At 39.7% G+C, this 27,771-nt stretch overlaps 1 protein-coding gene across 1 annotated transcript in view; it reads right to left on the bottom strand.

Annotated features, from left to right (window-relative positions):
• Positions 1–1,141: 1,141 nt before the first annotated feature.
• LOC129678078 (uncharacterized) overlaps positions 1,142–27,771 on the bottom strand; it is an 86,973-nt gene continuing 60,343 nt past the window's right edge. Inside the window, exons 4-9 of the mRNA XM_055608759.1 lie at positions 8,839–8,989; positions 6,229–6,659; positions 5,267–5,416; positions 4,741–4,866; positions 4,557–4,645; positions 1,142–1,262 (exon numbers count right to left, since the gene is read on the bottom strand). Of these exons, the coding sequence (XP_055464734.1) occupies positions 1,142–1,262; positions 4,557–4,645; positions 4,741–4,866; positions 5,267–5,416; positions 6,229–6,659; positions 8,839–8,989 (1,068 nt within the window). The remainder of the gene's footprint in view (positions 1,263–4,556; positions 4,646–4,740; positions 4,867–5,266; positions 5,417–6,228; positions 6,660–8,838; positions 8,990–27,771) is intronic.

Below are 27,771 nucleotides of genomic sequence, written 5' to 3' on the forward strand. Positions count from 1 at the left end.
AAGTTAAGGCTCCCAATGAATTTAGGGAGCACACAAACATTTCTTTTATAAAACACTATTATAAATATGGCCTAAGGCATGTTAGAGTACTCTTGAATATTTCCTTTGTTTTCTTCCAATAATAGTTCATTGCCCTTCCAAAAGACATAAGGTGATTTCCATGTTCCTGACCCTTCCCACTTCCACCACTGTGCAGACAGCAGGGGAAATCTTCTCTTTGCTGGTAGACCAACAAGCCAAATCACCTTTGTTGCCACAAAGCTGGAGAGATGATCTCTAGAGCAGACAGATCATCCAGTCTAGCCTAATTGTAAACTCCAAGTTCAGTGGTCGATACTGTCTTTAAAAGTAAGATGGAGACAACACACATAAAAACAAACCAACCAAACAAAAAGGCTATAGTTAGGTGAGATGTGCCTATATTCGTAGTCACACGGAAGGGTAGCAGCCACTGACCTCTGTAAGTGTAGCAAACTGGTTGCATGATAAGTTCAGCTCTAGAACATGCTCTTCATAAGGACAGCTCTTCATAAGGACACACACGGGTCTACCAAGTCAGTGATCTCAAAGTCAACCACACAGACATAAGACTTGCAGTAAAACATAGTGTTTATTAAGTAAAGATGTACCACATTTTGAACAGATATTAGTTTCTGACATTTAGATGCCCACTTAACTTAGGTTATACAGTGTCACAGGGCAACAGAAGAGAAGTACAAATGTATCAAGATTAAGGCCCTAGATTTGGGGACAGAGCATGATGGAACAAGCATTTTTGTCTGCATTGCAAACCTCTGTGGCATTTTTACTTTAGCAAAAAAATAAAAATAAAAATAAAAATAAAATAAAATAAAATTAGTGCCCTGAAATTATGCCCATTGAACTCAGCTTGGCACAGTGAAAACACGTATGTATATAGATATACATGAAGTAGTGTAAGGGAATGGAGGCCAGAGAATAGTTGTTATCACACACCATGTGACAGCTTGCTTCTGAAGCACAACTTCCAATAAACTGACTATGCTTAAGAAATAACTACAAAATTCAAAGTATGAGTAAAGAAAAATAACCCACCCTCTCCATCAAGGGACTCTGCACACTTTATATGTCCCTTTCCCACATAGAACATGGAGGTCTGTCTTCACCTCATCTTCCCCTCATGGGCGAGGGTTGGTGTCTCCTTCAGCCTGAAAATGCCCAGAATTTTCTTGACCAAGGAACAGAACGTGTGGACTGCCTTCTCTTTGGTCAGAAGAAGCACGCTGAAAATAAAAAGGGGGAATAGTGGTAAAGTGAAATATTTTGCTACAGTTTTTTGGCCCACTTTGTGGTGATAGGGAGATCCCTTTATTTCAAGCCAGTGAGTTGCTGACGAATGCCTTGGCAGTAGGGGTTTACAGGGTGCTAAGAGGAGAGAGAGAGAACTGGGAAAGCTATGATCCCCTTTCCTCCAGCTGCCTCTTGGCTTAATTGCAGTCCTGAGTACTCACAATTTCCTTTTAATCTGTGCATCCCTGCTCATCTGCAGCCAGGCCTAGCTAAAGTCTCACATTTAGCCTTATATTTAAGTCATCTACACATTTATACAGTTGAAGTAGAGGTGTCAGCTCCCACAAGGAAGTGGAGGAGGACAAGGACAAAGGCAGTGTTACAAAGATATCAGTTGAAGAATTCTTTTTTGACTCTAGTTTGAAGTGATATAGGACCAAGTAAGTGGAACCAAATGGGGTGAATGAGGAAAAAATGGAGGAGGATATGGGCTTCAAGCAGACAATGAAGAGCATGGCATGCAGGGCAGGAGTGAGCAGAAGTAAGGAACAGAGACAGAGTAATATAGCCTCAGGGTGAAGCCCTTGATGTTCTTACTCTACCTCTTTTCCAATTAGACACCTATCTGAAACCATATGTTCACTGGCTGGACTCTCACATCAACTTTGTGACAACTCTGACTCTTAGGGTCCCATTCAAGGATGTCATTGTCTTGGTAACAGGCAAAAAAAAGGGCTACTAGAAGCTGGAAACAGCCCAGATGCCCCTCAGTGGAGGAATGGATGCACAAATTGTGGTATATCTACACAATGGAATATTACTCAGCAATAAAAAACAAGGAAATCATGAAATTTGCAGGTAAATGGTGGGATCTAGAAAAGATCATCCTGAGTGAGCTATCCCAGAAGCAGAAAGACGCACACAGTACATACTCACTCATATAGACATATAATATAGGATAAATCTACCAAAATCTGTATACCTAAAGAAACTAATAAAGAGGGAGGACTCTTGCTAAAATGCTCAATTCCTATCCAGAAAGGCAAAGAGGATAGACTTCAGAAGAAGGAGAAAAGAGGGAACAAGTCTGGAGCCTGATACAGAGGACCTCTGAGCCCTGCAGACTATCAACGCAGATGCTGAGACTTATGGGCAACCTTTGGGCAGAGTGCAGGGAATCTTAGGAAAGAAATGGGAAACAGTAAGATCTGGAGAGGACAGGAACTCCACAAGGAGAGCAACAGAACCAAAAAATCTGAGCACAGGGGTCTTTCCTGAAACTGAAGCTCCAACCAAGGACTATGCATGGAGATAACCTAAGACCCCTGCACAGATGTAGCCCATGGCAGTTCAGTATCCAAGTGGGTTCCATTGTAATAGGAACAGGGACTGTCTCTGACATGAACTGATTGGCCTGCTCTTTAATTACCTCCCCCTCAGGGGGAAGCAGCATTACCAGGCCACAGAAGAGTATAACGCAGTCACTCCTGATGAGACCTAATTGAGTAGGATCAGAAGGAAGGAAAAGAAGTCCTCCCCTATGAGTGGACTTGGGGAGGGGCATGCATGCAGAGGGTGGCGGAAGGGAGGAATTGGGACGGGAGGAGGGAGGGAACCACGGGGGGGAATACAAAGTGAATAAAGTGTAATTAATAAAGAATTTAAAAAGTCAAAAAAGGGCTACTATTGGAGTCTACTTTGCTAATGAGCCCACCAGACCATTTGCCAATTTTGATCTTTGTATGAGATCATAGGGACCCAATTTCTGCTGACACTGATGGTTCAGTTAGTCATTTGCATATGAAAATATTATACATATAGCTATATGGAATTTCTAAACATTTAGAATGTCTAATCATTCTTTGGATTACTATTTTTTGTTTTGGATAGATGTGTGTTATAGGATGAAAATGTTTTTAATGTGTTGCTATTTTGTCAGATTGAATGTTTCTGCTCCTTATAGGGCTAGCTTGGACTTTACATGAAGACCTAAACCTGCTGTGTTATTGTTATTGTTATCTGGACCAGGTTTTATTCTTCAAGTGCAACTCCTAAAGATGGTCCCCAAGGTGTAGCTACCCTGCCTAACATAAGGCAACCCCACAGATAAACACTAAATAAATGTACTCAGTAAAGGGAAATTTAGGTTTGTTTGGTTTTTTTGGTTTGTTTGTTTGTTTGTTTTGGTTTGTTTGTTTGTTTTGTTTTTCCAATATGATGAGACATACCCAAGGTAGGTCCTAGACTGTATTGTAAAAAGGAATCTGTACTCAGTGATGAGCTTGGCATTAAAATGAGGTATGGTTCACTTTGATTAGGTAATCTATGCTGTAGAAGACTGAAAGTCAGATTGTATTTAAGAACCCTCTATGCAGCTCAGTTATACAAGGATCCCATTAGTTTTTACTAATGCAATAAAACACAATCATTTTACTTGGCAGTATGTTCTACCATCACATGTGTAACTTCCTTCAGATTGATAATGCTTTCAAGTCTGCATATTCTTGAGGTATTTACTTTATGAGGAAGAGGCCCAGAATCCCTCCAGATCCAAAATGCTTTCGGACATCTCAACCCTATCATACTCATTCTGTCTTAGGCTGTAAAACCAAGAGTTGACCTTTACTCAATGATTATGCTCTGTAACGTGGACCCCAGGCCAGATATTTTTTAGTCAATACTTACAGATGATTGAGAAGCACCTACATGTGCCCTTGCAGATTGGTTCTGTGACCTTGCTGTTGGGTCATGTGATGCTGCAGATTGGTGTTGTGCTGTTGTCAATGGGTGATTTGACTCTGTTGAGGTGTGACATAGCACTCTCATTGTTTGGCATGATCTTGTTGAAGGAACACACAGAACTGAGGGAGTACGATTAAAAGGATCCTCCTGAAATCTGCAAGAAATTTGGAGCAGTGACATAGGTCAAAGAATGGTGGCTCATAAGGAATTCGCCATGCTACATATAAAGGCTGATCCAGGTTTATATGTTATTGGCTGTTCATAGCATATAACAACCATATTACATCTACTTCCTTGGTTTTCATGGCCAATGCCTTCTTTCCAGAGAAGCTGAAGAATAGACATGAAAGTTTGGACTTGAACAATAAAGCCAAATGATTTCAAGGTTTATATGTGAAATCTCTAAAACTGAGGCTGTCTTATCTAGGCTTTCTATATGGAAGAGCCTCCATTTTATCAATAGATACTGAGATAAGCACTATACAGGCAGGAACAAGGCAAAAGCAGTGGCCTCTACCCTTCTCCTCAGTTGACTTATTTCTTACCGATCTGTCTCATTTTGTGGATACTCAGAATTGTCATTTCCAAACAAATTAATGTGGTGTGGCCCCACATCATCAATGACAGTCACAACCTGCACAAAATCAAGAGGATTATTGTATTTTTAAAAAGGTACAGGTGTACCATATATCCCCTTATTGACATCTTAGGCTCTGGCTTCTTCTGTACCTGATCTCGTGGTCGGTATATCGGATAATCTTGCCCTTGCCCAGTTTGTTGTGGCTCAGGCAGTAAGTTTCGAAACATCTCAATACGCTGAGACAACTCATATACACGTTGTTCTCGTTCCCTTTCCTGAAGGTATTGAAACATCAAAAATAAACATAAAAGCAACTTGATGTCTGAAAAAGCACCCCCAGGAAATAAACTTTACATTCAAAAGAATCTCAAAATAATGAACATCTGGTCTCTGTGCATACTGGGCCATGGGGACTACTGACTGCTTTGATAGCACACTAGTCACAGACATGCCCCTCCCTGGGTTACAGACTTCTGAACATCCAAAACATCTACACAAGAATGTATATATCAGTGAGCCTGTATTCAGGTCTACATAGCATAGATATTTTTAATTGTCTGGAAAAACTCAACTGCAGCCTATGAGGTAGGCTGAGCCAAATAGTCCAAGCCAATTAAACTTCTTATATAAATTATATCTCCTCCCAGTTATAAAATTAAAATTGACTTTCCATACCTCTTGTTGAATATCTTCATAAGAAGATGATTCATCATGGAAGGTTCTGCTAATATTCAGATCATAGACCTGTGTCCTCACTCGTGGGCCACTGAGTTGAGCAAATCTCTCCCCCAAAAGTGGACGTTGGAATTGAAATGATCTCCTTGGCTGCATTTGTAAGGACAAAAAATTACAAAAGTGTTGCTGTTAGTCTATGCCTTTCCTTAATGCACAAGACAGTGAACATTGAGAAGGATTGCTCACTCAAGCCCACAGGAACCCTTAGATACATTCTATACTGGCCCCTGATTAGACATGGTTGGGATCTCCTCAGCTTCTGTATATAGCCAGATTAAAGACTGGTTACTGAGATGGTCTAGGCAGTTCTGATGAGACCTGATAAGCTAGGGTCAGATAGTAGGGGAGGAGGACTCCCCCTTTTGGTGGACTAGAAGAGGAAGATTGGCGGGGGGAACAAGGAGGTAGTGTGGGACTGGGGGGAGATGAGGGAGGAAGCTACAATTGGGATATAAAGTGAATAAACTTTATAAAATAATTTTAAAAAAGAATTTAAGACCGTATCTACACTGAGAGTTTAATGTATTCACGTAAATTTCCTTCTAAATAGTTCAAGAAATTTTACGGTACTCCAAAAATCCGTGCAAGGCAAGAAGGACTTTTCAAAAACACATTCTTGTATATTTAACAGGATAAAAACAACAAGGGTATGATTTGCCTTAGAGAACATCCAACTTCCCTGTTCCTAAGGGTTCAATAGGTTTTCACTGTATCTGAAAAGCTAGCACATTAGAAACAGTGGTGTATGTTTTTGAAAAATGAAGATCATGCTTTCTGTAAAGTAAAACTGAGCAAACAGAATGAATTTATGCTTGACATTGTTAGAGGTCCAAAAAAAATGCATTTTGAAAGATTTTCAGATGTACCTCAGCTACATCACTGACCTGCAAATCTGCACGTACCACGGGTTCCACCAACGCCTCTAGGCGCACACATGGTGCTGTTGTGCTTGGAAATTTCAAGGATGTCTCTGGTGCCTTTTCTTGTTCTTGTTCCACAACCAGTTCTTTGACCTCAGGTTCTTTCTGGTCTTCAATAATTTCTATTACTTCACAGTAATCGTTATCTGAAGGAGCATTAAGAGGCACAGAACATTCATCAATAACATGTTCTTTAAGATTGGAGGCCTTTGCCTCTTCCAAGAGTTTCTTCATATCCACATCACTGCATTTTCCTTGTTCTGAAGAACCCTGTTCATCCTGGCTATCACTTAAGAGGAATTCTGGATCTACTTCAAATTCGATGTCCACGGGCTCTTGCATGTACTTTAACTCTGTCATAGACCCCTGTCCAAATGTAGGGCCTGAGAAAGGAAGCACAGAGGAGATCATGACTAAAACAGTAAAATGTGCCAGCGTTATGTAACAGGAAAGTATGGTTTAATTTCATGTTTAAGAATGAGATATGCCAGGTACCAGGACTCATTTAGAGAACAGTATTTTAAAAGTCCATTCATATTTGAAAATAAAGTACAAGTAACTTATGTCTGAGTTTCTCTCTGTCCACCTTCTAGTTTATACTGGTGTTTAAATCCAGCACAGTTAATAGTAACCTTTCATGGCAACATCCTTTGGGCTTTACTTCATATTTGGTGTCCTCCAAATACTAAAGCTGAAATAAATTACAAATGAATCTGTAAGATGTTGTAATAAATTTTTGCCTTAATAGTTGAGTAAAGAAACATGGAAGACAATTAATAGTGAAAAATTATGACTATCATTTTGAAAATCCCTTTGACATACTTCCTATATGACCGTAGCAGTCTCACATCCAGGAATTTGCCCAAGCAAACTCAATATTCCATGCAAAACTCTGTGAAAATATTTGTAGTAACATTATTCATAATCATCAAAATCTTGAAAGCAACGCAGATGTCCTTCTAAAGATGGAGGGATTAAAGTTCTGTAGTACATTCATAAAGTTCAATAAACAAGTGTATCATTGTTTTTCATGATATGGAAAGTTGTTAACTGTACAGTTCTAAGTAAAAAAAGACAGATGGAAAAGTCCTCACATTGGAAACAGGCATGAAACCCAATGGTGTTTTGATTATGTAATGTGTATGACATTAAGGGAATCACAATAAAATGGTTAGAAATTTTTGCTTTTGTCCATTTTCTGCTGTACTGTTTGTTCAATTCAGATTACTCTGTTGTTGTTAGTGATGTTTTCTTGTTTGTTTGTTTGTTTGTTCATTTGTTTTTTTGTTTGTTTGACAGCGTCTCCTGAATCCCAGGATGGCCTTAAACTTACTGTGTAGCTAAGAATGGCCATGAATTCCTGATCCTTCTTCCTTTACCTCCTGAGTACTGCACTGACACTTTTCTCTAAGACCAAATGTATTTCAAAATGAAAAAAAAAAAAACTATAAAATATAAACATCAGGATCAGGCAGAACGACCCACTAGATACCTCACAATTGTTCCATCCAGCTCCAGCAGCTTCACCTCACTACAGTGCAATGGACACAAGCAGACTGCTATTCAACCAATTAAGTTAGTTTTAGGTTTTCCATTTTAGTCATTTTGGAAAATTTTAGTTTCTTGATCGTTTCAGTGCTAAGAACTTTTACTAAATTCTTCTACTATCAATCACTTCCAAATCATTTTGCATCTTAATAGTATATTTGCAGTTTTCTGGTTCCAAACGAAAAAAAATAAAAAAAATAGCAGTAAGTCATAGTAAGGGTCCCAGATGCTGCTCAATTTCAACGTTTGGTGCTGGATATGTGGCTGTGTTCCTCTGACTGGAAAGAACAGCTGTGGGAGATTATAAGGATTTCTCCATGGTTGGTTTAACAGTAATGAATATAATTCTACAGAACAAGCCTACAAGGTTAAAAGTAATCACTGCTCATATAAATATTAGAAACAGTCATATGCACATCCTTGTGCTGTTTTCAAAGATAGTTTATAACAGAGCTCTGAAACTTACAGAAGCAATAGAAGTGATGCTACTAAAAACTATTTAAAAGTTAAAACTACATTTGAAATGGAGGGGAAAAAATAAAAAATTAACCACAATACATGAAATTTTAAAAATATAAATTATCTACAATAAGATCCATGAAATAAAGGATACCTGCCTCCTTTTCCAGTGTTGCAGTGTTTAAAGAATTGTATAATTAGGACTTTGTTATTGAAATGCATAAAAGGAACAGCAGTATTTTTGAGGGATTGATCCACTTCACCACTACTTCCATTAAATTTTACTGGCAATGCACATGCTTATAATTCTGTCATTACAGCACTCAGGAGTGGAGGCTGCACATTTCTAACTGATATTTCTAAAGTGTGTAAGGTCAGTGATCATTTAAATCTGTGAGATGATATTTATCTCTATTGCTCTGAAATCACCATCTCAAAATTTTACAGAAAATGAGCAAAGCTGGGCTTGCCAAATGTGATTTCACAGCACCAAAAACAGAAAACTGTCTTTATTTTAAACCTTGCAGCCACCTTGAAGTTCATCCCACTTATTTAGTCTACCTCTGAATAGCCAGTTGTACCTACCTGTTTCTCTGATTTCTGTGGAAGAAATGCTTGTGCTTGTGCTTGCATCTTCACTTATACATGTGCTGATGCTAGATTCAGAGGATGTCCTGATCTGAATTACTTCAAAGGGCTTTTTCCAATTGGCTGGTCGAAAACCAACAATTTCAACCTGAGTTTCCAAAAGAAGATAACACAGTTCACCAAAAAGATAGAATAAGACAGAAATAATAGGAAACACAGGTAGAATCCCAAACTTTAAACAATTCATAACATATTCAATCATTTGAAAAGCCAAAACAAACCCATATATATATTGAGGCTTAGTATTGAGGGTACTAAGCTTCAGAAACAGTTGGGCAGTAGCCACTGATGGAAAACAAAAAGTTAGTGCATGCATGTAGAAACATTCTGGCTACCAGGATCCCAAACCTTCCAACCACACATTTGGGAAATTCTTTCATAATAGTAGTTTTTTTTTTCCCCAGTGGATTCTTCACTTGTGAATTTGATTTTAAAAGTTTATTTATTGATTGATTTACTTACTTGTTCGTTCATTCATTCATTCATTCATTCATTCATTCATTCATTCATATTAGGGATGCCTGCAAGCCACTGAGTCTGTATGGAGGTCAGAGGTCAACTTAGAGGACAACTTCCACCATGTGGGTTCCAGGGACTGAACTCAGGTTATTAGGCTTCACAGCAAGCACCCTTACTCACTGAGCCATCTCATTGGCCCATGTACATCTAATATTTATGAGTTCCTATATGTTTGCCAAACCTTGCTTACAATAATATACATACTAATTACTAAGACAGCCAAGAATACTTCCTACTCTTGCAGGCATTTCATGCAGTACAGATGATATATGTTAGTAAGAGTCATCTAAACATTAATATACGTCTATGAGGTAACCAGCAGAGATCATTATTTCCATGTTACAGAAGAGGCTTCATCAATCAAGATAGCCTTCTACAGACCCCTCACTGACAAATAGTGTAATCAAGATGAAGTTCATCTCTTCTGAGGTCTCAGTCATAATTTCTCTCAGTGGCTTTCCTACCTTCTTCTGTGGTGGGTGCATAATAATATCTAGGCTACATGTAATATGTTAGGATTGTATTAAAGGGTCACAGCATTAGGAGGGTTGAGAACAGGGTGAGGGTTACAGGTATAAGAAGTTACTCCAAGATTTTTATATGGGTGTTAAATTTGGGTTCTCATGCTCTCATACCCACAGTGCATCTCTCTATGCCTTGATAATTTTTTTGTGGAACTCACTATGTAGCATAAGCTGGCCTGAAATTTGTAGTCACCCCCTACCTCAGTGTCCCAAGTGCTAGCATTACAGGCATTAGCCAATATGCCAAACTATCAAACTTTCTTTATAAAACAGACACATTCAATGATGTCTGGAAAGGAACTTAGCTTGAAGTTACTATAAGGACTATTCTAAACATGGCCACTACTTAGAGTAAGCAAAAAGTAAACTGTCAGACAGTACTATGCTCATGAGACAGTTATTAAATTAAAGACTTTTTATGTTGACAACACACATTAAATAACTAATAACATTACAGGCATAAAGGTTCATGGTTCTACTCAATGGCTGTCAGTGTACATACTTCAGGGGATGAATCAGGACATGCCACATTTGAAGCTTCAGCCTGGCAGTTACTTTGCATTACATTCTTCTGGCAATCTTTTAGAGTCCTAATAAAGGTAGAAAGAAATCATTATTAAAATGTGTTTTGTGTACTAGCCAGGAAGTTAAATAGCTCTGTTAAATAGCTTTCATAGTACCAGAAGGGGTCATATAGTTTGATCGAAGGGGGAAATGTCATCAACAGTCTTACCAGCTGTGAACCTTGTGATCAACAATAATGACTGGCATGACAAATATGCCGATGATTGCCAGAGTGGCATTAATGTTATGGGGGCAACCAACCAATTCCTGTATGTATTGAAGGCCATATCATAGGAGTAAACACATTTTGTACTATAAATCTGACCAAAAACACAAGGCTGGGGGAGCTTACCTGCCCCGAGTGTAAGTCCACTTGCCATTACATTGCTAAATGGATACAGTATCAAACTGCTCTTTAAATTCATATATTTATGCTCATGGATTACTGCAGCTCTCAGACATCACAGAGAAGTTTCTTAGCGCAGTATTCAGTAGCTAAAATTGAAACTACTAAAATTGCAGAGAATAAATGTATACATGGTATACCTATAAGACCCCCTTCCACACAAGGCTTAGGTATTATTCCAGACAGTAGGGCAGGAAAACTGTAAAAGCCAGAGGTCAGGGTATCATGTGGACCATGACAAGAACACTGCATTCATGAACTCATGAAAGTGGTGTGCCCTGCATGAGACCTACACAAGATCAAGCCAGTCAACATTCTAGCACGGAGTTCATAAGCCTCCACCCTTAACTGGGGAGCTGTTGACTGCGGCTTCTGGGCAAAAGAGCATCAATTTTATTTAAAGGTATGACCACAGGTAGGCTGGTCAAATTCTAGTGGCTCCATACCCATGATTATGTAGTAAGCACAAATTAGACTCAGGAGATTATATATAAAAAAATAGACATGAAACTGGGAGGGAGAGAAGATGGAATGTGAGGTAACAGATTTAGGAGGAGTTAGAAAGAGAAGTTGGGGAAATTATGAGTGTACTCTGAGGAGATAAAATAGAAAAACCACCAGTTAATGAGTTATTGCACCATTTGCATACTTGATTTGGACATGAAATGCTTACTATTTACTCTTACTGGTTTGATTTTCAGTGTGAAATAATTGAAACATGAAGCCACACATTATTTAAAATATTTAATAGTTAAAGAAAATTCTAAGATAACAAGTATGTATGTATGTATAGTATCTATGTATGTATGTATGTACATATGTATATATGTACATAGGTTGGTTTCCAATTGAAGGCAGGATGTCATGCATCCCAGGCTAGCCTTATACTCAGTATGTTGTCAAGGAAAATCTTAAAATTTTTGACTAGGGACTGGAGGGATGACCTGAGTGTGCAAGAAACCACTGAATTAAAATCTAGTGACTGGATCTAAAACCGAGGCGGGGCAAGATGGCGGCGCCGGGAGGACTCTCATTCTGAGCAGCAGCAGCAGGATCAGCACAGTGACCAGCAATCAGAACTCGCGGCTATAAAACACAGTCATTGTGTTTCCTAGGCTAGAGGATACCCCACGGTGGGGGATTCAATCAGCTTTTAACTCACCCAGCTAAACCGTGGAAGAGATCCTGGTCCCGCCAGACACTTGGCTGGCGGTCAACCAGCCCCAGCCCCAGCCCCAGCCCAGAGCCACTAGGCAGTGTCTCTGGTCACAGTCTCAGACTGAACCTTGCGCACCACACTATCAGAGACTGGAATTTTCAGTCGAGAGATAACCCCACGGTACAGGAAAAGATTGGGACCGGCTTAAGGTCACCCAGACATCCCCTGGAAAAGATTCGGTTTCCACGGGCGCCCAGGAGCCAGCCCAGAGCCAGAGCCAGGGACCCAGGCTCCAGCACAGAGCCCTGTCTGCCTGCACGCCTGATTCACCACCTGAGATAGAACTGTGGGCACCAGGGCACCAGAGAATGAGTTTCACTGTCCGTAGCAAACACACAGGGAGGGAAACGGCTGGTCTGATCACACAGCACTCAGCCAACACCCCCACCCCGAAAAGGTCTCGGGAAAATTACCCAGTTTAGGCAGACACCCAGGCTCCCAAAGGCCGGAATGGCAGACACAAGCAGTTTCTGCAGGACAGACAGCTGGCAGAGACTGAGCAGTGCACACCAGGGCAAAAAAAGAGATTGGGAGTCCCAGTTTCCAGAGAATCCACAGGGAAGGAAGGAAACTGTACTGACTTAAATCACCCAATTCTTCCCTGGAAAAAGCTGGCAGACCGGCGGGGCCAAGCCTCCATCACTCAGCTGTGCACCAGACACAGGCACAAACAGTTGCTGTGCTCCAGATGTCCAACTAGGTCACAGCAGCTGATCATTAAATTTACAGCAAGAAACCCAGAAACAGGGCAGCTGTCCTCAAGACTTCCCTGGGTGAGAGGAGAACCCTCTCGACTAACAAAGACCACAGTTAACACTCAGGTCTCTATCCCTGAGGTGAGCAGCAGCAACTCCTGAAAAAACGCCAGCCATCCAGGGACTATACCCAAAAAGATGAGAAGACTTCCTTCAGGAAAAATCAGCTTTCTGCCAAGGAAATTCTCTCCACCACAGGATCCCCAGGAACCACAATAAAATAACTCCAAACACCTAAGATAGCAAAATGGGTAGAGGCCAGCGTAAAATCTCAAGCAACAAAAGAAAGAGCAATATGGCATCTACAACACCAGTTACCCAGGAGCAAGTAGCCCTGGACATCCCAGCATAACTGAAATCCAAGAAGATGACATAACAACTATGCTCATGAAGATGATAACAGAGGAAACAAATAAGATACGTAAAGACATAGAGGAAAATTAACTCAAACAGAATATTGCCATCCGTAAAGAAATAAAGGAAGCTGCAGCCAAACAGTTTATGGCCTTTAGAGAGGAAATGCTTAAAGCACTGAATGAAATAAAAGAAACAGAGTTGAAGGAACTAAAAGAAAAACAGGAAAGTACAATCAGACAGGTGAAGGAAGTAAACAAAACAACTCAAGACCTGAAGATAAAATTGGAAAAATTAAAGAAAACACAAATGGAGGAAATAATGGAGAGAAAGAATCTAGGGAAGAAAACAGGAACTACAGAGGTAAGCATAACCAACAGACTACAAGAGATGGAAGAAAGAATCTCAGGTGTAGAAGATACAATGGAAGAAATTGATGTGTCTGTCAAAGAAAATGTTAAATCCAAAAAATTCCTGACACAGACCGTACAAGAAATCCAAGACAATATGAAAAGCCAAAACCTAAGAATAATAGGTATAGAGGAAAAAGAAGATTCCCTTCTCCAAGGCCCAGAAAATATTTTTAAAAAAATCATTGAAGAAAATTTCCCCAAGTTAAAGGAGAAGCCAATAAGAATACATGAGGCCTACAGAACACCCAACAAATTTGACCAGAAAAGAAAATCCTCCCACCACATAATAATCAAAACAGTAAGTATACAGAACAAAGAAAAAATACTAAAAGCTGCAAGTGAAAAAGGCCAAGTAACATATAATGGCAAACCAATTAGAATCACACCTGACTTTTCAACAGAAACTATGAAAGCCAGAAGGGCCTGGACAGATATCATGCAGACCCTAAGAGAACACAGATGTCACCCCAGGCTACTATACCCCAGAAAACTCTCAGTCCTCATACACGGAGAAAACAAGATATTCAATGACAAAAACAAATTTCAACAATACCTACACACAAATCCAGCATTACAGAAGACACTGGAAGGGAAAATACAACCCCAAAAAATTAGCTTCTTTCAAGAAAACACAGGAAATAATTAACCTTACTACAGTAAAACAAAAAGCAACCAAGCGCACAACCTGATGACCACAGCCAACATCAAAATCAAAAGATCTAACAGCCACTGGTCATTAATCTCTCTCAACATCAATGGACTCAACTCTCCAGGAAAAAGACACAGATTAACAGAATGGATACGTAAACAAAACCCAGCAATCTGTTGTATACCAGAAACACACCTAAGGCACAAAGATAGACGTAACCTGAGGGTAAAGGTTTGGAAGACGACTTTCCAAGCAAATGGACCCAAGAAACAAGCAGGAGTAGCCATTCTAATATCTGATAAAATAGACTTTCAACAAAAATTAATCAAAAGAGATGGGGAAGGACACTTCATACTCATCAAACAAAAATTCCACCAGAAATACATCACAATCCTGAAAATCTATGCCCCAAATACAAGAGCACCCACATTTGGTAAAGAAACATTGATAAAATTTAAACCACATATAGATGACCACACATTAATAGTGGGAAACTTCAACACTCCACTCTCAACAAAGGACAGGTCAACAAAACAGAAATTAAACAAAGAAACAATGTCTCTGACAGAGGTCATGAAACAAATGGACCTAACAGACATTTACAAAACTTTACACCCAAACACAAAAGAATTAACCTTCTTCTCAGCACCTCATGGAACCTTCTCCGAAATAGACCATATAGTTGGTCACAAAGCAAGACTCAACAGTAACAAGAAGATTGAAATAATCCCTTGTATCTTGTCTGATCACCATGGAATAAAGCTGGACCTCAACAATAACAGAAATAGCAAAAGGCCTACACACACATGGAAATTGAACACCTTGTTACTAAATGACAGCTGGGTCAGGGAAGAAATAAAGAAAGAAATTAAAGTCTTTTTAGAAATTAATGAAAATGAAGACACAACATATCCAAACTTGTGGGACACAATGAAAGCAGTGCTAAGAGGAAAGTTCATAGCACTAAGTGCCTTCAAGAAGAAATTCGAGACAGCTCATACAAGCAACTTAATGGCTCACTTAAAAACCCTAGAAAAAGAAGAAGCAGACACACCAAGAAGGTGTAGATGGCTGGAAATAATCAAACTCAGGGCTGAAATCAATCAATTGGAAAAAAATAAAACAATTCAAAGAATCAATGAAACTAAGAAAGAGCTGGTTCTTTGAGAAAATCAACAAGATAGACAAACCCTTAGCCAAGCTAACTAAAAGGCAGAGAGACACCAACCAAATCAACAAAATCAGAAATGAAAAGGGGACATAACTACAGACAATGAGGAAATCCAAACAATCATTAGGACTTACTTCAAAAGTCTATATGCCACAAAATTTGAAAATCTAAATGAAATGGACAATTTTCTTGATTGATTTGAGTTAACAAAACTGAATCAGGAACAGGTAAATTAACTAAATAGTCCTATATCCCCCAAAGAAATAGAAGTGGTTATCAAAAGTCTCCCATCCAAAAAAAGCCCAGGACCAGATGGCTTCAGTGCAGAATTCTACCAGACCTTCAAAGAAGAGCTAACACGAATTCTCTTCAAACTATTCCACAAAATAGAAACAGAAGGAACATTACCAAACTCATTCTATGAAGCCACAGTCATCTTGGTACCTAAACCTCACAAAGACTCAACAAAGAAAGAGAATTTCAGACCAATCTCCCTTATGAACATTGATGCAAAAATACTTAACAAAATACTTGCAAACCAAATACAAGAACACATCAAAGATATTATCCATTATGACCAAGTAGGCTTCATCCCAGGTATGCAGGGGTGGTTCAATATACGAAAATCCATGAATGTGATCCACCATATTAACAAACTGAAAGAAAAAAAAAAACACATGATAATCTCCCTAGATGCTAAAAAAGCATTTGACAAAATCCAACATCCATTCATGTTTAAAGTATTAGAGAGATCAGGGATACAAGGCACGTATCTAAACATAGTAAAGGCGATATACAGCAAGCCTATAGCCAACATCAAACAAAACGGAGAGAAATTTAAAGCAATCCCACTGAAATCAGGGATAAGACAAGGCTGCCCACTCTCTCCATATCTCTTCAACATAGTGCTGGAAGTCCTTGCTAGAACAATAAGACAGTTGAAGGAGATCAAGGGGATACAGATTGGACAAAAAGAAGTCAAATTATCACTATTTGCAGATGATATGATAGTATACATGAGTGACTCCAAAAACTCTACCAGGGAACTCCTACAGCTGATAAATACTTTCAGCAAAGTGGCTGGATACAAAATTAACTCAAAAACATCAGTAGCACTTCTGTATACAAAAGACAAAAGGGCTGAGAAAGAAATTAGGGAAACAACACCCTTCACAATAGCCACAAATGACATAAAGTACCTTGGTGTAACCCTAACCAAGCAAGTCAAAGACTTGTATGAAAAAAATTTCAAGTCTCTGAAGAAAGAATTAGAAGAAGATATCAGAACATGGAAAGATCTCCCATGCTCATGGCTTGGCAGGATTAACATAGTAAAAATGGCCATCTTACCAAAAGCAATCTACAGATTTAATGCAATTCCCATCAAATTGCTAACACAATTCTTTACAGACCTGGAAAGAAAAATTCTCAACTTCATGTGGAATAACAAGAAACCGAGAATTGCTAAAACAATCCTCTACAATAAAAGATCTTCTGGAGGTATCTCCATCCCTGATCTCAAGCTGTACTATAGAGCAACAGTTATAAAACCTGCATGGTACTGGCATAGAAACAGAATGGTGGATCAATGGAACCGAACAGAAGACCCAGAAATAAACCCACACACTTATGGACACCTGATTTTTGACAAAGGTGCCAAAACCATACAATGAAAAAAAATAGCATCTTCAACTAATGGTGCTGGTCTAACTGGATATCTAAATGTAGAAAAATGAAAGTAGATCCATACTTATCACCCTGCACAAAACTGAAGTCCAAATGGATCAAAGACCTCAACATAAAACCAGACACATTAAATCGGCTAGAAAAAAAAAAAAAAAACAGTGAGGAATACCCTAGAACTCATTGGTACAGGAGAGAACTTCCTGAACAGAACACCAACAGCACAGGCTCTAAGATCAACAATCAATAAATGGGACCTCCTGAAACTGAAAAGCTTCTGTAAAGCAAAGGATACTGTCACCAAAACAAAGCAACTGCGTACAGATTGGGAAAGAATCTTCACCAACCCTTTATCTGACAGAGGACTCATATCCAGTATATATAAAGAATTCAAGAAGCTGAAAAGCAGCAAACCAAGTATTCCTCTTAAAAACTGGGGAAGAGAGCTAAATAGAGAATTCTCTGTAGAGGAATATCAAATGGCAGAGAAGCACTTAAAAAAATGCTCAATCTCATTAGCCATTAGGGAAATGCAAATCAAAACAACCCTGAGATTTCACCTTACACCCATCAGAATGGCCAAGATGAAAAACTCAAGTGACAACACATGCTGGAGAGGTTGTGGAGAAAGGGGAACCCTCCTCCACTGCTGGTGGGAATGTAAACTTGTACAACCACTCTGGAAATCAATCTGGCGCTTTCACAGACAACTAGGAATAGCGCTTCCTCAAGATCCAGCCATACCACTCCTAGGCATATATCCAAAAGAGGCTCAAGTACACAAAAAGGACATTTGCTTAACCATGTTCGTAGCTGCTTTATTTGTAATAGCCAGAAGCTGAAAACAGCCCAGATGCCTCTCAACTGAAGAATGGATGCAGAAATTGTGGTACATCTATACAATGGAGTATTACTCAGCAATGAAAAATAAGGAAATCATGAAATTTGCAGGTAAATGGTGGGACCTGGAAAGGATCATCCTGAGTGAGTTGTCCCAGAAGCAAAAAGACACACACGGTATATACTCACTCATATAGTCATATAACATAGGATAAACCCACTAAAATTGGTACATCTAAACAAACTAAGGGAAAGAGAGGACCCTAACTAAAACGCTCAATCCCCATCCTGAAAGGCAAAGAGGATGGACATCAGAAGAATCAGAAAACAGGAAACAACCTAGGAATCTGCTACAGAGGGCCTCTGAAAGCCAGAAGAAGAAAACAGGAAACAACCTAGGAACCTGCCACAGTGGGCATCTGAAAGCCTCTGCCCTGCAGACTATCCAAACAGATGCTGAGCCTGATGGCCAACTGATGGGAAGAGTGAATGGAATTTTATGTAAGAAGTGGGAAATATCAAGAGCTGGAGAGGACAGGAACTCCACAAGGAGATCAAGAGAACAAGAATATTTGAACACAGGGAACTTCCCAAAGTCTCATACTCCAACCAAGGACTATTCATGGAGATAACCTAGAACCCCTGCACAGATGTAGCCCATGGCAGTTTAGTGTCCAAGTGGCTTACATAGTGATGGGAAGAGGGACTGCCTCTGACATAATCTGATTGGCCTGCTCTTTGATCACCTCCCCCTGAGGGGGGAGCAGCCTTAACAGGCCACAGAAGAAGACAATGCAGCCATTCCTGATGTGATCTGATAGACTAAGATCAGAAGGAAGGAGAGGAGGATCTCCCCTATCAGTGGAGCATGTATGCAGAAAGGGAGGTAGCGTGGGATCGGTTGGGGAGGAGGGAGGGGCTTATGGGGGGATACAAAATTAATAAAGTGTAATTGATAATAATAATAATAATAATAATAATAATAATAATAATAATCTCATGACTGCTCAGAGGGACAAGATGGCGGCGCCAGGAGAACACTGTGTCTCAGTAGCAGGACAACGTTTTCTGTACAGCAACCAAGAGACTGAGCTCTGGGCCCTAAAACAACAGCGATCGTGTTTCCCAGGTGAGAGGAAACCCTCTCAGCATGGGAATCAATCTGGTCAACTCTCTGGCCACCCAGCCAGAACTGGGAAGAGATCACGTGTCACACAGGCACCTAGGTCGCAGACCAGAGCCACACACCTGCACGTCCTGATCACCTTTCCAGGATGAATGGTGGGCACAAAAACAGCAGAGACTTGGAGTCCCAGGCACGAGAAAAACCCACAGGGAAGGAAGGAAACAAGACTGGCCACGGGTGACCCAGTCTTTCCCTGGAAAAGGTCTCACAGACCAGAGGGTGCGAGCCGCCATCACTGAACTGGGCTCTAGCTGCAAGCACAGAGACTTGCTACGTGCCCAGCTCTCCAGCACTGACAGAGCTGTGTGCCCCAGAGCAACAGAGACTGGGAATAATTGTCTGAAGTAAACCCCACATGGAAAGAAGGAAACTGGGACACGAATTAGGTCATCCAGCATATCCCTGGAAAAGGTCCCACAGACCGGCAGTTGCCAGCCCAGAGACCTGCTCTGAACCAACTATTCCTCACAGACAGAACTGTGTGCCTCAGGGCACCAGACATTTGGAGTCCCTGTTGGGAGAAATCCCTGCAAGGAATGAAGTAAACAGAATGAAGTAGACCACCCAGTATATCCCTGGAAAAAGTCCCACAGACTGGCCCAGCTCTAGGACCTGCTGTGCACCAGCTGGCCTGCTGCTACCAGGAGAGCAGTACTCACCTGCCACAGATTACCACTTGGGTACTGCGGCACAGAGCTCCAACCTCAGACCTAAAGAAGCCCGGAATCCCTGAGATCAACCCACAGATACTGCTCCAAGGGGCAACCAGTTATCCCTAAAAAAAAAATGACCAAACCAAAGGACACCCAGGTTACAGCAGCAGCTCACTAAATTTACAGCAAGAAACCCAGAAGCAGGGCAGCTGTTGCCAGGACTACTCCAGGTGAGAGGAAAGCCCTCTCAACTAACAAAGACCACAGTTACCACTCAGGTCTCTATGCCTGAGGTGAGCTGTGGAAACTCCTGAAAAACACTGGCCATACAGTGACCATACCCAAAAAGCTGAGGAGGTTTCCTTCAGGAAAAAACATCTTACTGCCAAGGGGATTCTTTCCACCACAGGATTCCAGGAACCACCATAAAATACCTCCCAACACCTAAGATAACCCAGTGGGTAGAGGCCAGTGTAAAAGCTCAGCCAACAAAAGACAGAGCAATATGGCATCTCCAGAACCGAGTTATCCAGGGGCAAGCAGCTCTGGACACCCCAGAATAATTGAAATTCAAGAAGAGGACCTAACATCTATGCTCATGAAGAGGATAACAGAGGAAAAAAATGCATAAAGACCTAGAGGAAGATAAATGCACACAGATTATGACCATCCATAAAGAAACAGAGGAAGCTAAAAACAAAAAGATTATGGCCATCTATAAAGAAATAGAAGAAGATGAAGTAAAACAGATTATGGCCATCCGTAAATAAATACAGGAAATTGCAGCCAAACAGTTTGTGGCCTTTAGAGAGGAAATACTTAAATCACAGAAAGAAATAAAAGAAACAGAGGATTGTTCAAACAAACAGCTGAAGGAATTGAAGGAAAATACAGTCAGACAAGTGAAGGTAATCAACAAAACGACTCAAGATCTGAAGACAGAATAGGAAAAATTAAAAAAAATATAAACAGAAGAAATTGTGGAGAGAAAGAACTTAGGGAAGAAAACAGGAACTACAGAGGTAAGCATAACCAATAGACTACAAGAGATGGAAGAAAGAATCTCAGGTGTGAAAGATACAATGGAAGAAATAGATGTCTCTGTCAAAGAAAATGTTAAATCTAAAAAATTCCTGACACAGACCGTCCAAGAAATTCAAGACAACATAAAAAGATAAAACCTAAGAATTATAGGAATAGAGGAAAAAGAAGATACCCTCCTACAAGGCCCAGAAAATATTTTCAGCAAAATCATTGAAGAAAATTTCCCCAACTTAAAGAGAGGCCAATAAGTGTACAAGAGGCCTAAAGAACACCCAATAAATTAGACCAGAATAGAAAATCCTCCTGCCACATAATAATCAAAACAGTAAGTATACAGAACAAAGAAAAATGCTAAAAGCTGCAAGGGAAAAAGGCTAAATAACATATACTGGCAAACCCATCAGAATCATACGTGACGTCTCAACAGAGACTATGAAAGCCAGAAGGGACTGGAAAGATATCGTGCAGACCCTAAGAGAACACAGATTTCAGCCCAGGCTACTATACCCAGCAAAACTCTCAGTCCTCACAGACAGAAAACCCAAGATATTCAATGACAAAACAAATTTCAACAATAACTACACAAAAATCCAGCATTACAGAAGACACTAGAAGGAAAAATACAACCCAAGAAAACTAGCTACTTTCAAGAAAACACAAGAAATAATTAACCTCACTACAGTAAATCAAAAAGCAACCAAACACACAAACTTATGACCACAGCCAAAATCAAAAACAAAGGATCTAACAGCCACTGGTCATTAATCTCTCTCAACATCAATGGACTCAATTCTCCACTAAAGAGCCATGGACTAACAGCATGGATGTGTAAACAAAACCCAGCAATCTGTTGCATACAAGAAACACACCTAAGGCACAAAGATAAACATTACCTGAGGGTAAAGGGTTGGAAGACGACTTTACAAGCAAATGGACCCAAGAAACAAGCAGGAGTAGCCATTCTAATAGCTGATAAAATAGACTTTCAACCAAAATTAATCAAAAGAGATGGGGAAGGACACTTCATACTCATCAAGAGAAAAATCCACTAGTAAGACATCACAATCCTGAAAATCTATGCCCCAAATACAAGAGCACCCACATTTGGTAAAGAAACATTGATAAAATTTAAACCACATATAGATACCCACACATTAATAGTGGGAGACATCAACACCCCACTCTCAACAAAGGACAGGTCAACAAAACAGAAATTAAACAAAGAAACAGTAACTCTGACAGAGGTCATGAATCAAATGGACCTCACAGTCATTTACAGAACTTTACACCCAAACACAAAAGAATTTACCTTCTTCTCAGCACCTCATGGAACCTTCTCCAAAAGAGACCATATAGTTGGTCACAACGCAAGCCTCAACAGATACAAGAAGATTGAAATAATCCTTGTATCTTGTCTGATCACCATGGAATAAAGCTGGACCTCAACAAAAACAGAAATAGCAAAAAGCCTACACACAAATGGAAACTGAACAACTTGTTACTAAATGACAGCTGGGTCAGGGAAGAAATAAAGAAAAAAATTAAAGTCCGCCTAGAACTCAATGAAAATGAAGACACAACATACCTAAACTTGTGGGACACAATGAAAGCAGTGCTAAGAGTAAAGTTCATAACACTAAGTGCCTTCAAGAAGAAATTCGAGACAGCTCATACAAGCAACTTAATGGCTCACTTAAAAACCCTAGAAAAAGAAGAAGCAGACACACCAAGAAGGTGTAGACGGCTGGAAATAATCAAACTCAGGACTGAAATCAATCAATTAGAAACAAATAAAACAATTCAAAGAATCAATGAAACCAAGAGCTGGTTCTTTGAGAAAATCAACAAGATAGGCAAACCCTTAGCCAAGCTAACTAAAAGGCAGAGAGACACCACCCAAATCAACAAAGTTAGAAATGAAAAGGGGGACATAACTACAGACAATGAGGAAATCCAAACAATCATTAGGACTTACTTCAAAAGTCTACATGCCACAAAATTTGAAAATCTAAATGAAATGCACAATTTTCTTGATCGATTTGACTTACCAAAGTTGAATGTGGACCAGGTAAATCAATTAAATTGTCCTATATTCCCCAAGGAAATAGAAGTGGTCATCAAAAGTCTCCCATCCAAAAAAAGCCCACGAACAGATGGGTTCAGCGCAGAATTCTACCAGACCTTCAAAGAAGAGCTAACACGAATTCTCTTCAAACTATTCCACAAAATAGAAACAGAAGGAACTTTACCAAACTCATTCTATGAAGCCACAGTGACCTTGGTACCTAAACCTCACAAAGACTCAACAAAGAAAGAGAATTTCAGGCCAATCTCCCTTATGAACATTGATGCAAAAATACTCAACAAAATACTTGCAAACCAAATACAAGAACACATCAAAGATATTATCCACTATGACCAAGTAGCCTTCATCCTAGGTATGCAGGGGTGGTTCAATATTCGAAAATTCATCAATGTGATCCACCACATTAACAAACTGAAAGAAAAAAAAAAACACATGATAATCTCCCTAGTTGCTGAAAAAGCATTTGACAAAATCCAACAGCCACTCATGCTTAAAGTAGTGGAAAGATCAGGGATACAAGGCACATACCTAAACATAGTAAAGGCAATATACAGCAAGCCTATAGCCACCATCAAACTAAATGGAGAGAAACTTAAAGCAATCAGACTGAAATAAGGGACAAGACAAGGCTGCCCACTCTCTCCATATCTCTTTAACATAGTGCTGAAGTCCTTGCTAGAGCAATAAGACAGTTGAAAGACATTAAGGGGATACAGATTGGACAAAAAGAAGTCAAATTATCACTATTTGCAGATGATATGATAGCATACGTGAGCGACCCCAAAAACTCTACCAGGGAACTCCTACAGCTGATAAATACTTTCAGCAAAGTGGCCGGATACAAACTTAACTCAAAAAATTCAGTGGCACTCCTGTATACAAAAGACAAAAGGGCTGAGAAAGAAATTAGGGAAACAACACCCTTCACAATAGCCACAAATGACATAAAGTACCTTGGTGTAACCCTAACCAAGCAAGTCAAAGACTTGTATGAAAAAAATTTCAAGTCTCTGAAGAAAGAATTAGAAGAAGATATGAGAAGATGGAAAGATCTCCCATGTTCATGGCTTGGCAGGATTAACAGAGTAAAAATGGCCATCTTACCAAAAGCAATCTACAGATTTAATGCAATTCCCATCAAATTGCTAACACAATTCTTTACAGACCTGGAAAGAAAAATTCTCAACTTCGTATGGAATAACAAGAAACCGAGAATTGCTAAAACAATCCTCTACAATAAAAGATCTTCTGGAGGTATCTCCATCCCTGATCTCAAGCTGTACTACAGAGCAACAGTTATAAAACCTGCATGGTACTGGCAAAGAAACAGAATGGTGAATCAATGGAATCGAACAGAAGACCCAGAAATAAACCCACACACTTATAGACACCTGATTTTTGACAAAGATGCCAAAACCATACAGTGGAAAAAAGATAGCTTCTTCAACAAATGGTGCTGGTCCAACTGGATATCTACATGTGGAAAAATGAAAACAGATCCATAATTATCACCCTGCACAAAACTGAAGTCCAAGTGGATCAAAGACCTCAACATAAAACCAGACACATTAAATCGGCTAGAAAAAAAAAAAAGCACTGGGGAATACCCTAGAACTCATTGGCACAAGGGACAACTTCCTGAACAGAACACCAACAGCACAGGCTCTAAGATCAACAATCAATAAATGGGACCTCCTGAAACAGAAAATCTTCTGTAAATCTAAGGATACCGTCATCAAAACAAAATGACTGCCTACAGATTGGGAAAGAATCTTCCCTAACCCTTTATCTGACAGAGGGCTAATATCCAGCATATATAAAGAACTAAAGAAGCTGAAAAACAGCAAACCAGGTATTCCAATTAAAAAATGGGGAAAAGAGCTAAACAGAGAATTCTCTGTAGAGGAATATCAAATGGCAGAGAAGCACTTAAAAAAATGCTCAATCTCATTAGCCATTAGGGAAATGCAAATCAAAACAACCCTGAGATTTCACCTTACACCCATCAGAATGGCCAAGATGAAAAACTCAAGTGACAACACATGCTGGAGAGGTTGTGGAGAAAGGGGAACCCTTCTCCACTGCTGGTGGGAATGTAAACTGGTACAACCACTCTGGAAATCAATCTGGCGCTTTCTCAGACAACTAGGAATAGCGCTTCCTCAAGATCCAGCCATACCACTCCTAGGCATATATCCAAAAGAGGCTCAAGTACACCATAAGGACATCATGAAATCTGCAGGTAAATGGTGGGAACTGGAAAGGATCATGCTGAGTGAGCTGTCCCAGAAGCAGAAAGACACACACGGTACATACTCATATAGACATATAATATAGGATAAACCTACTAAAATCTGTTCATCTAAAGAAACTAATCAAGAGGGAGGACCCTGACTAAAATGCCCAATCCCCATCCTGAAAGGCAAAGAGGATGGGCATCACAATAAGAAGAAAACAGGAAACAATTTAGGAACCTCCCAAAGAGGGCCTCTGAAAGGCTCTGCCCTACAGACTATCAAAGCAGATGCTGAGACTTAGTGCCAACTGTTGGGCAGATTGCATGGAATCTTATGAAAGTAGTGGGAAATAGTAAGATCTGGAGAGGCCAGGAACTCCACAAGGAGAGCTACAGAACCAGAAAATTTGAACACAGTGGTCTTTCCAGAGACTCATACTCCAACCAAGTACCATGCATGGAGATAACCTAGAACCCCTGCACAAATGTGGCCCATGGCAGTTCAGTGTCCAAGTGGGTTACATAGTAATGGGAAGAGGGACTGCCTCTGAAATAAACTGATTGGCCTGCTCTTTGATCATATCCCCCTGAGGGGGGAGCAGCCTTACCAGGCCACAGAAGATGACAATACAGCCAGTCCTGATGAGAACTGATAGACTAAGATCAGAAGGAAGGAGAGGGGCCTTCCCCTATCAGTGGACTTAGGGAGAGGCATATGTGAAGAAGGGGGAGGGAAGGTAGGTTTAGGAGGGGAGGAGGGAAGTGTGTCTGGAGGGGATACAAAGTGAATAAAGTGTAATTAATAACAAGGAAAAAAAGTGGTAGTGACTGAACTTTGGCCTTTGCAGTTGCTGGGCAAGCACTAAATGTCCAACCTCAAAATAGTTTGAGAATATTTTCATATCTCAGGAAATCAAAAAACTATACTCTTCTAGCTATCATTGCTCTCTGTTCCCATCTACTCTGCACACAGTAATTAGCCAGAGGCAATCACTAATCCACTTTTGGTCTCTGTTGAGTTCCCTGTTCTGAACTTAGAGATGAGCAGAATTCAAAGATTTGTCTAGGCAGGCTTTGCTTCAGGGGCTTCAGGTTATAAGGCTTGGTATCTAACACATTACTTTAGGAAATCCATACTCCCTTTTTCTCTCAATTTAAACTATTTAAAGCCTGAAAACTTTTTCTCAACCCTATGTCTATGCTGAAGAATTCTGTTACTTTTTATCCATCTGTGCCCTTTTTCTTAAAGGTGGTAAGTACCCTGGCACTCCTGGGTCTCCTATTTACTTCAGACATTAATCCACCTTTTACCTTAAATTGACTTGTCTTAGCAGAACTGGATTAAAGGGAAAACTTAGGCTTCTCTTGAAAGCTTAAGGCAACTTTTTGCCACCAAATTTTCTTGCAGGCTCTGCACAGTGACCCATGCCTTTAATCCAAGTGTTTGGGGACAGAGGCAGAAGGATCTCTGTGAGTTTGAAGTTAGACTGGTCTACATAGTGAATTCCAGGACAGCCAGAAGTACACAGAGTTTCTCTCTCCCCTTTCCTTTCTGTCTCCCTCTCCCTCTTCCACCCCACCTCTCTCTTGAATATGCATTACATTTTCAAGAAAACAGAACCCAATTTCTGCTCTTAACACAGTAATGACATTCACAGAATGAATTCTAGCTAACAACAGAATAATAACTAGAAGTAGCCATTCAAATGCTTGTTTTGTTAAATCACTGGGTACTGTTTATTTTCATACTCTATTAATTTTACCTTTTAATATATTACCTATTTTCTACTTTTTTATCTACTTCATGAATTAAGTTTAATTTTCAAATGGTACAAAGGAAACACAGATTTCTTACATAATGAGATAGACCAAGAACAATTTCTTTTTAATAAAGAAAATGGTTTCAGAAGGCTTACTCAGGTTATATATGCTCATGGTAAGGTTTTGTCAAATATTTCATATTTTATTTGCTATCTCAGTGTCTCTACTTGTTAAGATACGGTTGACATATCCCAAGTTGGCCTCAAACTAGCTATGTCACAGAGGATAACTCTGAATTACTGATTCTCCTTCCTCCAGATCTCAAATGTTACTATGTCTGCTTTCAATATTACTATTTTTTAAAAAAATATGTATTTATTTATTCAGTCTCTCTGTGTGTATGTTTGTGCCTTTGTGTCCATTAACATGTATCACTTGTGTGGAGGACAGAGGAAAACATTCTGAAATCACGCCTCTCTTTCTTCTATGTGGGTTCCAAGAATTGGGCTCATAACCTCAGATATATATTGTATGCTTTTTGTCATTTTTTTTTCTAGAATCATTATAGAATAAATGTAAAAAAAAATAATGCAACAGACACCAGTTACATGATTCCTTACATATACAAAAATATACAAATCTGGAAGCTGGTAGGGGTGTATGCAAACACACACAGTAAGAATGAAAGGAAGGAAGGGAGGGAGGGAGGGAAGGAAGGAGGGAGGGAGGGAGGGAAGGAAATAAAGAAATAAAAGGGAAGGAAGGAAGGAAGGAAGGAAGGAAGGAAGGAAGGAAGGAAGGAAGGAA

The sequence above is a fragment of the Psammomys obesus genome, unplaced genomic scaffold (assembly GCF_907164565.1).
Source record: "Psammomys obesus unplaced genomic scaffold, mPsaObe1.curated_primary_1811, whole genome shotgun sequence".
NCBI classification, from domain to species: Eukaryota; Metazoa; Chordata; class Mammalia; order Rodentia; family Muridae; genus Psammomys; species Psammomys obesus.